This window comes from Microtus pennsylvanicus, chromosome 9, assembly GCF_037038515.1.
Source record: "Microtus pennsylvanicus isolate mMicPen1 chromosome 9, mMicPen1.hap1, whole genome shotgun sequence".
Lineage (NCBI taxonomy): Eukaryota > Metazoa > Chordata > Mammalia > Rodentia > Cricetidae > Microtus > Microtus pennsylvanicus.
Genome location: NC_134587.1, coordinates 10,927,314 through 10,940,318, shown reverse-complemented (window position 1 = coordinate 10,940,318; position 13,005 = coordinate 10,927,314). Strand labels below are relative to the sequence as shown.

Below are 13,005 nucleotides of genomic sequence, written 5' to 3'. Positions count from 1 at the left end.
TTTCCCAAATATAATATCTTTGTCACAACTGCTGAACTGGACCCTGTCAAGTGGCAGCCACTGTATCTGATCTTGGTGTCTTTCTAAAAATAACAATGATCACATTTATTTGTTATTCTGTGAACGTTTGTGCAAGTATGTGCCATACCACATGCATGAAAATCAGTTGATAATTTACAGGAGTCGGCTCTCTCCTCCCATCATGTGGGTCCAGGGGATTGGACTCAGGTCAAGCTTTCAGCAGCACTTTTAACTGCTGAGCCTTCTTGCCACCCCCGTTTTATTGAGATAGAGTCTTACTAAGTACCCCAGGCTAGTCTTGTCCTGGCTCAGTCTCCCGCACACTAAGATTACAAGTATGTAATCCCAATAAATTATCGTTTAATTTTGAACTGCTCCTTTTCCTTCTTTCAGCTGTTCTTATCCTCCTGTTGTGCAAAGTTCTTTAATGGTGGCCTTTGCCTCCCATAGAAGGTGGCAGCCCAAGGATCTTCACGCCTTATCCCAACTGTCAGGACCTGCAGGGCTGAAAAATCACCTTCCATAGTAGCTTCCCAGAGGCAGCCCAAGGTCCACCAAGAGAAAAAGACCAGGAGCTGCCTCTCGTGGATGCTCCCGTAATGTTTGTAAATGGGTGAACAGATGAGCACACGGAATATTGGTGCATTTTCTGAGCTAAGGGAGCTGAGATAACCCTCGTCTTGAAACAGCGCTGCCATGCTCAGGCCTGGCCTGAGCACAACAGGAAGGAACTCATTTGCAGAACGTGGGTTCTGGTGGGTTTCCTATGCTGCTTGCACCAGAGTTCAGATTGCTGGAGCAGAAGGAGATGGTTTGTAGCGTAGAGATGTGTGCACGCAACTAGAGAATAGATTTATCTGTCCACAGTTCTGAGCGTGCTGGCATCCAGACAGACAGTGGGTTAGCTGCTTGCGTGGTGTCAACGAGCCACAGAGAGATTTTTTACCACTGGGAGGGTAAAGCATCTGATGGACACAAAATAATCCCAGCTTTTGCTCCTGGACACATAGCTCCGTTCCTGACGCATTTATTTAGAGCTATGTATGGGTGCCATGGTCTCTCTATGTGAGTTTTTCATGGGTGCGCAAACGGAAAACATAGAAGTGTTATTGGCAAAGGATTTTGGTTCCGTTGCAGAGGTTGATCACACAATTCATGGCCTCTTTTGTCTCTCTTTCCTCCTTCTAGGGATTCCCGATAAGGAGAATGTGAGTAGCCACTCTCTCTGCCTAACTTCTGTAACTGTCATAAGGTAAAACACAACCAGAGTGACCTTCCAAGCAAAGGGAGCTCTCCATGCGCAGTCAACAGAGCAATAAATAGTCTCCTAATCTTGTTGTGCCATCTTGGGTGAGTCATTTAAAATACCCAGGGGAGCAGGGCGTCTGCTCTGACATGATGGTCACATGTTTCTGGTATTTAGTCCGGAGGAAGGTTATGATAAGGGAACAGCTTGCAAGTGCTGAGGGTTCTTTTTTCCCATGCTGCAGATACGTCAATAAAACAAATCATTGTAACTCTGTGAGGAAAACCGGTTATTTTTCCTTACTGGGAATGTAAATGACGAAAACCAGGGTCTGCTGATGAGTTTGCCTAATTATATCCCAGTGCACTCAATGTTAAGTTGGGAGCTAGACCCCAGCCCCTCACATCTATCCTAGCCCCCGGCTTGAGAGTTTTATTGGTCTGGACTCCAAATCCCAGCATGCCAGGTCCTGACCCCTCCCTTGTGGGGGAGTGGGGGTCAGGACTACTCCCACAGAGTATTTAAGTGAACGCCCAAAAGAGGATCATGTGGTCTCTCTTCCTTCCTCCTGGTGTTCGTTTTCGGGGCCACCCGAGAGCGCAGGACTCCCACTAAACCTGGATATTTCTTAATTTGGCTTGTTTTGATTTGGCTTGATTGGGAATTTGCGTTGGTAGAGAGCTTGCATTAGAAAAAAAAATCCTAACACTGAGATCAGCATTTCTCTTTGGAAACTGAGGATGGCTAATTGCTGTAATTGGTTTCTGAAAACAGGTGAGAGAGGCCATTTAAGACGCAGCTTCCAGGGGCGGGTGTGGTGTTTGACTCCTTTAATCTCAGCACGCGGGGCAGAGGCAGGTGGATCTCTGAGTTTGAGGCCAGCCTGGTCTACAGAGAGAGTTCCAAGACAGCTAGGGCTACACAATGAGACCCTGTCTCAAAAGAACAAACCAACGAAAAAAAAAAAAAAGGTACAGTTTCCACCAACCGTGTCCAGGCTATGTGCCCAGGATAGTAGTATCTCAGCAGCATACTGCTCGGGTGGGTAACGACGGTGTTAAATCTATTAAGTGCACTTAATAAATGCTTACGGTGCAGTGTGGACGGCCTCTTGGTGAACATGCCTTGGGATGACCGTCATATTTGGCTGGAACGCACACGTACCACCTTGCAAGCCTGTTCTCGATTGCTGGACCTAAGTGACGATGTTACTGAATTGTCACGCTTCCCTTTCTCTGCTCTCGGGCCTGCCACTGTGGGCAGGAGACAGTCGTATTTAAACTCCAGTTATCTCTGCTTCCCTTTCCAGAGCGCTGACTCTGTAAGCCATCCGCTTTTCACCGTGCTGGTGTCTGAAGAGCCGGCTGGCCCTAGCCCACTGCTCCACCACGTCAGGCAGGAGTCCCGGCCTAGGCAACGCCACTTCCAAAGTCACGCCGAAGTTTGACTTTCTTTAGTTCAGGAAAACAGTTCAGAAGGCAGCAATGGGCCATGTATAAGCTGCTTTGTTTGCCTAAACAGCCTTGTCTCGCTTTTTAAAATGCGGCTGTTAGTCATGACTACCTCAAAATTCTATTATGAATATTGAATGAGATCATTTATGGAGAGCGCGGAGTGAGAACAATAGAGCGGAGAAATGTTAGGACTATCACTGTAATTAGTATTTTCTTAAGCACTGTATCATTTTCCAGCTATCTGTTCATCTCCGAAACGTGGCCTCACCCCTTCTAAAGGAACTGTCCTGATGCCTTTTGTGGCCCTCCTTAATAGGCTGTTGTTCTTCAGTGACCCTTGCTGCGTATCTGCTGCTGTTGCAACAAAAATAAGAAACAGCAAACCAGCAACGATGCCAACAGCAAAAACCCCAAGTCTGTATGTGTCTAAAAGAAGCTAGAGAATTGGTCTCACAAGATCCACCAGCAACAGACTTTTCAGGAAGTAGTTGCAAGCGGATTCTGCCCTTTATGCAGGAGCCCCAATGCATCTATGTAACCGCTAGACTGCAGATCGTGAGGCCAATCAAGATGGTCAGATCACCTCAGATTTCCTCATCCAGGACAGCTGGTGATCTGGAGAATCATACAGAATGCCCAAGCCTTGGAAGGGGGCGGGGGTAGCATGTTCTAAGCTTCAAAAGGAAAGTCCATCACTTTTAGTCTCTGGGTGACCTTTAGGTTGGGCACCCCCTGCAGAGGGACCCGCAGATGGAGGACCGTAAGCATTGGCCCTACCAGCTGTTACGTACTCATCTCATAGGAATCTGAATTTTGCAGAACCTCAGTGGAGTGTGGGCAACATATTACCCTGAAAGATTTGGGGGACTGGGCAAGCTGTCGCCCAGGTCTTAGTACGAGCAGATACTTACTTGGGTTATTCTTGATCGGTCTCCGGCAAACCATCAAGCACATGGACTCCGTATTAGCAAACAGAACAGATGTAATGATACCATATGCAATTTGGGAGGATCTCCATGCATAGTCAAATAAGGCAGAGGAGATGAAAGACCGCCCTGAGTAGAGCCGGAGTCCAGAGAGATAAAAAGAGGCCTAAGAGCCCTAAAGTGGGGCTAATTGAAATTTTTCCCTTTAAAGGAACGAGTTGGGATATGATGTTTTCTTTTATCCTTTCTCTTCTTTAAGTACACGCTGAGAAACGCTGTATTCCCTAAATAACGATAATACGCCTGTGGGATGGAATAAAAGAGCTTGGATGATTGCTCCGGTGCCTGAACCGAGTCTTTGTAGAAGGAATCTATTCTCCTCCCTGGCTTCCACGTGCCGTTTCCTTAATCACCGTGTTTGACTTTTAATCAAACATGATGACATCGATATGTAGATTTTGAACTACCTTGCCAGCTCTGTTTTATTTCCAGACCAGGTCTTACTGTGCCTAAAAAAAACTTTCTTTTTTTTTCATTAGTTTCCACATCTCCACTTGCTGGATTATTTTGTCTGCTGCCCACTCTGAGGGCTGGAGCCATCAGTGTCAGACGGACCCAGGATCCTGGGACCTATGCAATGATGCAGAGATATATTAGAAAAATGAGTTTGGAGCCAAGAATGCAAGTGGGCTGTATTCACACGGCTGTGATTGCTCGAGGCTGTTGGTTTTCTAAAGAAATCCCTCTCTTTGATCTGTTTGAGCAGGAGTTTTATTTTTTCTTCTTTCCATGCCATACCTGGCTGATCATGTTTAACACCAAAGTTAAAACCCCAGGTCCCAGCTCTCCAGCTAACGCGTACGTGACAGCTGGCCTTTAAAGGAAGGAGCCTTTCTCTGAGATTTGTGCCCCCGGGGAGATTTTGTTGTTTGTTGTGTTGAGTCTTTAGAGAGCCAATTGCCAAGAGGTTTTGTTATTCTGGAAAGTTCTATCCTTTCTGTGTGGAAAAAGCAGGAAAATAGACTCTGTGATCAGGGGGCTGCTGAAAATAAATTCAATTTCCTGAAATACCAACATCTTGTTTCCCTTGAAGTGTTCATCCCTAGGCAGCTACTGAGTCGATGGTGTGATGAGCAGATAGGGCCCGGCCCATAGACAGCAGGATCCCCTCGGATCTCAAGGTGATGATTCCGAGCAGGTCTAGACACACCTAGGTATGAGCAAGTGAGCTAGCATGGCTCCTTTTCATACGACGGACAGGGAGGGCCTCGTGTGACATTAGTTTTGGCGAGAGTTTCTCAAACATTGAAAAACCATTAGCTGTGTAGACGAAGAACCATTCAGGGAAGTCACTTGGTAGATTTAAGGCTTTACCTCGTCACTTGGTGAGGGCAAACTGTGACCAGTTCTTAAACCACCTCATAAAGGAAAGGACCGCAGTCTAGGGCAGGCAGCTATCAGTCAGGATGTTAGGGACCTTAACAGCGTTTAGTGACTTCTTTCTCATTGCTGCTGCCACTTGTCAAGGTTAGAGAAAGCAGATCAAATGTGTTCCAGGTATCATTTCACTGCTCTCGTGAGATTCTGGGCCTGGTGCAGAGAAAGCAAAGTGTGTCCTCATATAAACTTAGGTTGTAAAAATCTCAGATATCCGTTAAAACTGGGTGAACCCTTTCAATGCCAGCCTTAGCACAGACGCTGGGTTCGCATACTTTTCTGTGGAGCCCACTTTAAAACAGCTGCTTGTAAAATGCCTGCCTCAGGTCCTGAGCCTGTGAAGACATCCTGCCTTGGGCTCAAGGCTCTTTAGGAGCCGTTTCCCTCTGTCTTGGGTCCTTGTGGTCTAGCCAGGACCTTAGCACCGATGCAGATCTGAATGCACATGTGACCGACACGGGACCCAGAGAGAGCTTCCACAGAACAGAACAACACAATTCTAGGGCCTCAGAAAATCCCAAGCCTGCCTTTTTGGAATTTGAAGGGCAAATTGCTTATCGCCAGGGTAGAGATTAGATTTAGCCAAGCTGTTCCTGGGTCCGGCAACTTGTGTGGTGTGTAAATACTGATTTATTTTTTTATTTAAAAAAAAAAAAGGCTGGCCTGTTAGGAAGGGTGGAGCAGCCAGCCAGCCAAGACTGTACTCTGCTCCACCTCCCAGAAATCACCAGTGACTTCATGGCCAAGGTGCCAAGGACAACCTCAGCGCTCCAGCCTCTGAAGAGATGTTTGTTTTTGTATTTGTGAGTTATGCGTCTTATGGGAGGAATGTCCTTGGAGGGTTTCCCTGTGCCTTTTCTTCTCTCCCTTCATCGGCTGCGATCAAAGTGGACCATCCCGCATCTCTCTAGCTTCTGCCGTGACACGGTGGCTGAAGTTTTAAGATGGTTTGTAGTTGCTGTTTGTCTAGCTAGGAAGCAGCCGATGTAGGTAGCGCCCTAAACTTGGATGCGTCGTTCATTAGGTCAGGGAGTTGGTGGTATCTGATTGTTTTCCCACTTGGAGCCTGGTACCTGCTGACTGTGAGTTTGCCTAGTGAGGGGGATACTTTGGGTATCCTGGGTGGTGCCTCACTGTGTATTTTAGAATTGTTTTTATGATGTTATGGGTCTATCTGATGGTTGTTTTTTGTGCTTCTTCGCGGTCTTTAAAATATCTTGACCTAGAGCTTATCCACTGCAGATGGCTTATGGAGCTTCTGTCACGGTGAGGACGTTCTCGCCATGTTATCAGTGGGTAGAATTTGGTGTGTGTGGGAGATCACAGAGGAAGGAGGCAATGTAGAGTTGGATGTACAAGATGATGATGATGTTCATGACAAAGGCCTGAGGTTGCCACCGTCCTCAGCCTCTTCCGGCTTTCTCTCTGATAGGTGGCCTGTCACGAGATGAGGCTGCTCGGTGGTCTCTGCTGCAGGAAAGCAGCTCCAGCGCTGGCAAGGGAGTAGAGCATCACGTCACATCTCTGTAAAGCACAGCCACGCTGGCTCTGCAGCTGAGGACAGTGCTTGGCTGTCTTTGGAAACATTTTATCCTGTGCTGATGATCTTCTTCATCACTGTGGGTGGCTAGAGTTATCTCAACTAATTCGGAGCTGGCATCTTTTAGGTTTGATGTAGTTGAGTTTCTATCATTTCTGTTTTGTGACCAAATTGCAGCTATGTCTCATGGTAAGAGTTTTCTCAGATGAGATGATCCACTCTAGGATTGATTGTCATTTATAATCTACAAAAAAAAACCTTTCATTTATTTCATAAATTGTTCATTTATTTATTTATATGTGCATAGATGTTTTGCCTGCGTGTATGTCTGTATGCCATGTGCGTGCTTGGTGCCTGCAGAGGCCAGAAGAGAGCATTAGATTCCCTAGGACTAGGGTTGTGTTACAGCGTAAACGAACGGCGAACAGAATTAGCCAGGCAAGGTCAATATAATATATTCAGCTTTAGTAAGGGGAGAACTTGCAAAGCCAAGGTTCCAGCGAAGAGCAGGAAACAAAGGGACAAACATGGATGGTTTTATAAGCTATTTGGGGCCCTGGGGCAAACACCCTCCCCAAACAAGGTGATTGGTTGAGATTCCCCTTCAGGGTTGCAGACGGTTGTGAGCTGGCATGTGGGTGCTGGGACTCAAACTCAGGTCCTCTGGAAGAGCAGGCCAGTGCTCTTCACCGCAGGGCCATCTCTCCTACCCCTGTCATTTAGAATTTGAATTCCATGTCAAGACAGCTTTGCTGAGTGCACAGATAATAGAATTTTTTTAAATCATTCTCTTTGCCTTTAGGGAAAATCATATTCACAATAGATGATAACTTGATAAATGTTTATAGATGTATACATACTGTATGTAGATACATAAGAATTTATGTGTGTACAAAGATATATAACTATTTCCATTCTTTTGCATTTTATCAAGCTGTCCAGTCACTATCAGTATTTTTGGGTCAGGTTTGTACCAGTTTTCAGAACTATTTAAATTCTCTTCACTACACTGAAATTTATTTTTTATTTTCTTTCAGTCAAAGAATAACTCAGAAATACCCACAGAATATATTACCTATTTAGTCGAAAACTTTGAATTTAACACACATTGTTAATCAATCCCAGGGTCTGAATGGGCCCATGAAAAATAAATAAAACTTGGTGCTGCTTGTCAGATATAGCAGCCCCAGAGGGAGGCAGACACCAAGCAAATAAGTACATTAAGATGCTGCCATGCCCATGGGGCAGCGGAGTGTGGCCTTAAGAGCTCTTCAGCCTTTAGTGAAAGTCCCAGCCCTGACAGCTGCTGAGCACAGCACTGCAGAGTGTTCCTCATCCTCCTTGAGGTTGGGGGGTGGGGAGCACAGTTGCCCAGTGCTGGTTGCTCTCTGATTTGTGGAATTACACACCGTGTGGCTGGACACACAGGACAGGGAGAGACTCAGAACATCTGCATGGAGAAGTAGAAGGGGAAAGGAAATTTTAGACTGTGAGCGTTCTGTGAACAAAGGAACTGAGCTTGAGAACTTTGTCTAATGGAGTTAATGTCATCAATCATAAACTTAAAAAACGTTGCCTTCCAAGCCTACCTTCCAAGGTAGAGGTAGGTGTTGGGGTCCAAGCAACAACTTTTCTCCTCGGTTGATCTAATTTGTATCTAGGAGAGGGATTAGGGTAACAATTTCCCCCTTTGTTGTTCCTGAAATTTTGCTTTCTTTTTCTTGAAGCGACAGAACCAGGTTGCTGATGTCTCTGAAGCCTGCCGTTCACTCTGACCTCCAGCTCCTTTCCTGCCGTAATTGTGCAGTGCTCGCTTCTCTCTTCTTTGCCGCCCCACATCGTTAGAGTGAATTATTTTGCAAAGATTTCTATTAAATCTCGCCCCCTTTTCCCTTTTCTGTTCATCAAGGTCATTTTAAATTTCAATCCAGTTTTCCTAACTGTCAGCCATCCCACCCAATTGGGCGTCATTGCTAAATTTGATAATAACGTCTCTGAGTCCGTATCTGAAGCATTAATAAGCACGTTAAGCCCACCAGCATCCAGCCGAGGACCTAACCCTGTAGAATTCAATTTGTTTGCGCTAATTTATTTGCATACATTATAAAATTACCCTATCTAGACATGAAAAAGAAACTTGGAAAACAAGGCTAAGTCATTCAATTCACTCCTGACACACTTTCAATTGTAACTGGAGGGAAAGGAAGACAGAAAAATTCTATCTCGGAGGATATGAATATGTATGACTTTGATATGCACGCGTTAGGATTCATGGCTCCAGAAATGAACCTTCCTCGAAGTTTGTGCCCTTGTCACTTAATTGCTATCAAAAATGAACTTGAAACTGTGTGAGTTTTTGACTTTCCTGGCGGACGAATGATTATGGCTCTCAGTATAACGGCCTCCCAAAAATTAACAAGACATTAATTACACAGTTTGATAATGCTGTCAAATGGCAGGGGTTGGGATGTTAGAAAGATCTAGGACATTACTCTAGCTAGCAGAAAGTTGAACTGGGCCCATGGGTCACATGAGCTCAGTTCTAGACTTCCTGGTGGAGGCCCTCTCTTATCCTGTTTAGAACTTGGTCCAGTTTTCCATTCCAGGGAGTCATCAAGATGACAAGTGAAAAAGTCATTCTTTTTCATGTCCTCATCATTTGGCTCAGATAGGAGAAGGGAAAAAAAAATCCTAAGTCACACCAAGTGCTGTAATTTGATAGCCCGATCCCAAACAAAGTGAGGAAGCCACACCCAAACCTTACCCCGAAGTTGAGCACAAAGATGAACCAGAACAGAGAAAGCAGGGATGGTGAGGACAGCTGCAGAAGCCTTGCCTGGGGCACGGCAGAGAGCTATGGCTGCTATCACGGCACTTCCCCCTGGACCTTCTAGTCTTAGGGTAGGTGAACTTTTAAAACTATTATGATTGGCTAATCAGCTTTTTTCTGCGTCAAAGCATAGCGAGAGACCGCTGCCGAGTGAGGGGATTTGTAGCGTAAGTGGGAGATGCACCTGGCATCCATAAGACAGTCTTTGAAATGATTGCAGCCCCTCTCCCCTCTCCTGTCCAGCTTTATGTTTTCTAAGCTTTTTTTTTTTTCCTTTTAGTGTTTTGTAGACTCAGAAAAACACACGGGCTCCCTCTGGTGGCCATCCCAGTGTTTCCGGCACACCTAACCTTGAAGTTTGAGTTACACAGAGCAAGATATTTAGTGAAAATGTGGATAATAAATGTGATTTTCTAAGATTCCAAGGACTTGGGAACATTCAAACTAATCCAGAGTGACATCCATCTAGCCACCCGTCTATCCAGAGGTGAACGTATAGTTCTAGTGTGTCACGCTGGTGATGTTCGGCTTTCCTGAATGCAGTCTAGCCTGCGAGTCCACAGAAAGACTTGGAGCTTCCAATACCTTAGACAAACACTCTCCCAAGAATTAAGTCTGTTGATCAGTGGCTCATTTTAGAGTACTTTCTTAACTTTGTTGTTCCAGAGCTAAGCATTGCAAGAAGCGATAGGTTGCTATTTGAAAAATACTACAAGCATCCTTTATACTATTGGCAACACTGTTTCTTTTTCTCCTTCCGTCACATTCCAAGAATGTGATCTTACTCAACTGTGGTTTGATCCTAGGCTGGATGACTGTATCCTTGCAGGCCCAGTGCTTGAACACTCTGATGACAGCGTCATCTGTAAAACAGCAGCTTGTTTTTCAGGTCTCTCCATGGTGCAGGTGTTACTTGTCCAGGGTAAAACCTCGGAGCTCCAGGCTGCGATGCGTGCTGTAGTTGAAAGTCTCTCATGGGCCACTCTCTTATACACAGCGTCTTCAAGCAGGCGTGGAAACCGAAGCCTGGGTGTGTTCAAAGTTCTGATGGCCAAATATTTTTATTGCAATTTTTCTTCTTGACTGAGTAATGGTCATCAGTAGCTGCGCACAACTAGAGAAACAAAGGAGTATTTTATACATTATTATTATAAAACATTAAGGTTCATTGTTATTGGAAATTCATTCCTGAGTGACTTGGAGCTACTTATTAAATGATTTAGGAGCCCAGCGTGGTGGTGCACACCTGTAATCCTAGCACTGAAGAGGTGGAGACAGGAAGATCAGGAGTTCAATGTCACCCTGGGATAAACACCAAGTTCAAGGCCACCCTCGGCGTCGAGGCACGGTCTCAAAATGAGAGAGTTAAGCTGTCTGTATGAAACGGGGCTTGGTATCAGTTTTTGTTTTCAGTGTTGTTGTTGATTTGTAGTTTGGCTCTTCTTGGTTTTTGCCCTGATAAGAACTGGGGAAACAGTCATAGCAATAAGCAGGAGGGGACGGGAAGAATTGAAACAGCGTGGCTAAGTTCTCTGACTCCTAGGAAATTAGTGTGGTACTTATAGAGAGCCAGAGGAGGGCGCAGTTGCGGCAGAGGCGGCCGGCACAGCACCGCATCCAGAATGGATTTAGAGATGGATTCTGTAGGATTATTTGTTGAGTGAGGTAGGAGGAACTGTAACAATAACTCCCAGGCTTTTGGCTTGAGCGGGTGGAAAGATGCAGTTGTCATCTGTCATCGACGAGAAAGATTTCAGGACCTAGGTCCAAGGTCAGTGTTCAAGGCAATATCCAGAAATGCGGGGTGATTTAGACTTTAGTGTTCTACCTGCACCCAATCAATAGTTAATGACGGGAAATGTCTGATCAGAAAAGAACAGGAAGATAGACGCTCGGGGTTTGTACCTAAAAGCGTCTGCCCAGCAAATGGATAGGAGGTAATATATCTTAAAGAAGTTAGTTAATGAATAAGGCACGAATCATCTAGAAGTTTATTAGGTTTTTGTAGATTTTAAGAGAATTTATGTTGGTGGGTAAACCGTGTATAACGGCAGGTGTCACCTTTCCCATTAATAAGGGGCTGACTTATGGAATATTTCAAGTGCAAAGAATAAATGAACCAGCCTAACAAAGTGTTACTTAATAAACATCCTCGGGGACTTTACTTAATGAATAGGTAGAGAACTATTATTTGAAAGTGAGCCCACAAATTATTTCTATACGAATTGGTGATACTAAATGGTTATGGCCTGCTTGAAACAATTTATTTTCTTAATTAGTTTAATCATTCTCTTTACAGTCTCTTACACTACTACATGAGTTAATAACCACTTTTTCTTGAATAAATTAATTTTCTAGCCTGCTTACAAATTTCCAATTAATAAAGTTTCTAGGAGTGAGGTAATGTTGGAATCATAAGAAAAATGAGCGTGGTTTGTTTTTGAAATCAGCTAGTATTGAGTAAGCACCTACTGTGCACTGTCCTAGCTCTATACTGTGGTCTGGGGCTTCAATGTGCAGTGAAATAAATTCCCGATTTTATAGAGCAGGAAAGAGAGATGGGTGGTGCACAATTATATCCAGGTATGGGAGAAACAAGCGGCAAACACCACACCATCCTCCTCCCCGCACACTGAGGCTCTCTGGAGAAAGGATGTTTGGTTAGTCGCCTCCCGGTGCACCGCCTCCACACCAGACTGCAGCTACGGAACTTCTCTACTCTGTAGCTCCAGACTGTGCAGGGACAGGAGAGAGAAACCCACATGCAGCCACCTTCTGCAGTCAAGAGTAGAAGCTGGAGCTGGCTGCCTGGGTCTGCGGATGAGAGCATGGCAGCTGGCCTTTGACTAACAGGAACTCAGGGCTCTGCTTCCTGCTGTTTTGGAAGCCTTGGAAGTATGGTCTCCATTAATTCTTGGTTATTCCCCAGTATCTACCGTGCGGAAATCTTGTGCAAACACCCTGTTTGAGCTAGGGTGGGTCATGTGACCCTTCCACCAAGACTCTGAGCCAACGAATGTGAATACAGTTCTACTGTGGTTTCCGCTCTGCAGATAGGAAAGGGGAAACCAGAGAAATAACCGCTGCCTGTCTCTCTCATTCCCGACAGTGGGCATGCAGCTGACAGCTAAAATTCCGGCCCTCTGTCTGAGGTACTCAGAACATCATAATGCAATCAATATCTCATTTGCGGGGAGTCTTCATTCTTTGCTTATGGAGGAATGGGGCAGAAGCACTAGGGAGAATAATGTTGACATGACATTTTGCAATAGCCTTGATTGCAGGAAGCTTTGTGCTTAGAAATCCCGTGTGTTCCACACAATCAGAATCACCGTGTCTCTCCCGCTGTCTTCTGAACACGTGTGGTACGGGGCTTAAGAAAGCTGATCTTGTTAAGGCTTTTGAGCAAGTTGGGTGTCAGTGCTGAAATGGCGTGCGGCCTAAGCTGTCCCGCTTTTTCTAGAATATTCAAGGAATTCTTTTTTTTTTTAATCTATTCGATTTTAAGTCATTGAAGTCTGGGAGCCAAATTTACATTCAGATGAAGCCAC

The 13,005-nt window shown here is 45.1% G+C and overlaps 1 protein-coding gene across 6 annotated transcripts in view; it reads left to right on the top strand.

Moving 5' to 3' along the window:
* Rapgef4 (Rap guanine nucleotide exchange factor 4) overlaps positions 1–13,005 on the top strand; it is a 257,925-nt gene that overhangs the window by 145,953 nt on the left and 98,967 nt on the right. For 2 of the 6 annotated variants that reach the window (XM_075984894.1, XM_075984895.1), the window contains one exon: positions 1,210–1,229. The exons of 2 other annotated variants lie outside the window; for them this stretch is intronic. In XM_075984894.1, coding sequence (XP_075841009.1) covers positions 1,210–1,229 — 20 coding nt within the window. Of the gene's footprint in view, positions 1–1,209; positions 1,230–5,803; positions 5,888–9,437; positions 9,526–13,005 lie in introns of those variants that run through there. 2 more of the 6 variants (XM_075984897.1, XM_075984896.1) reach the window with 2 other exon arrangements.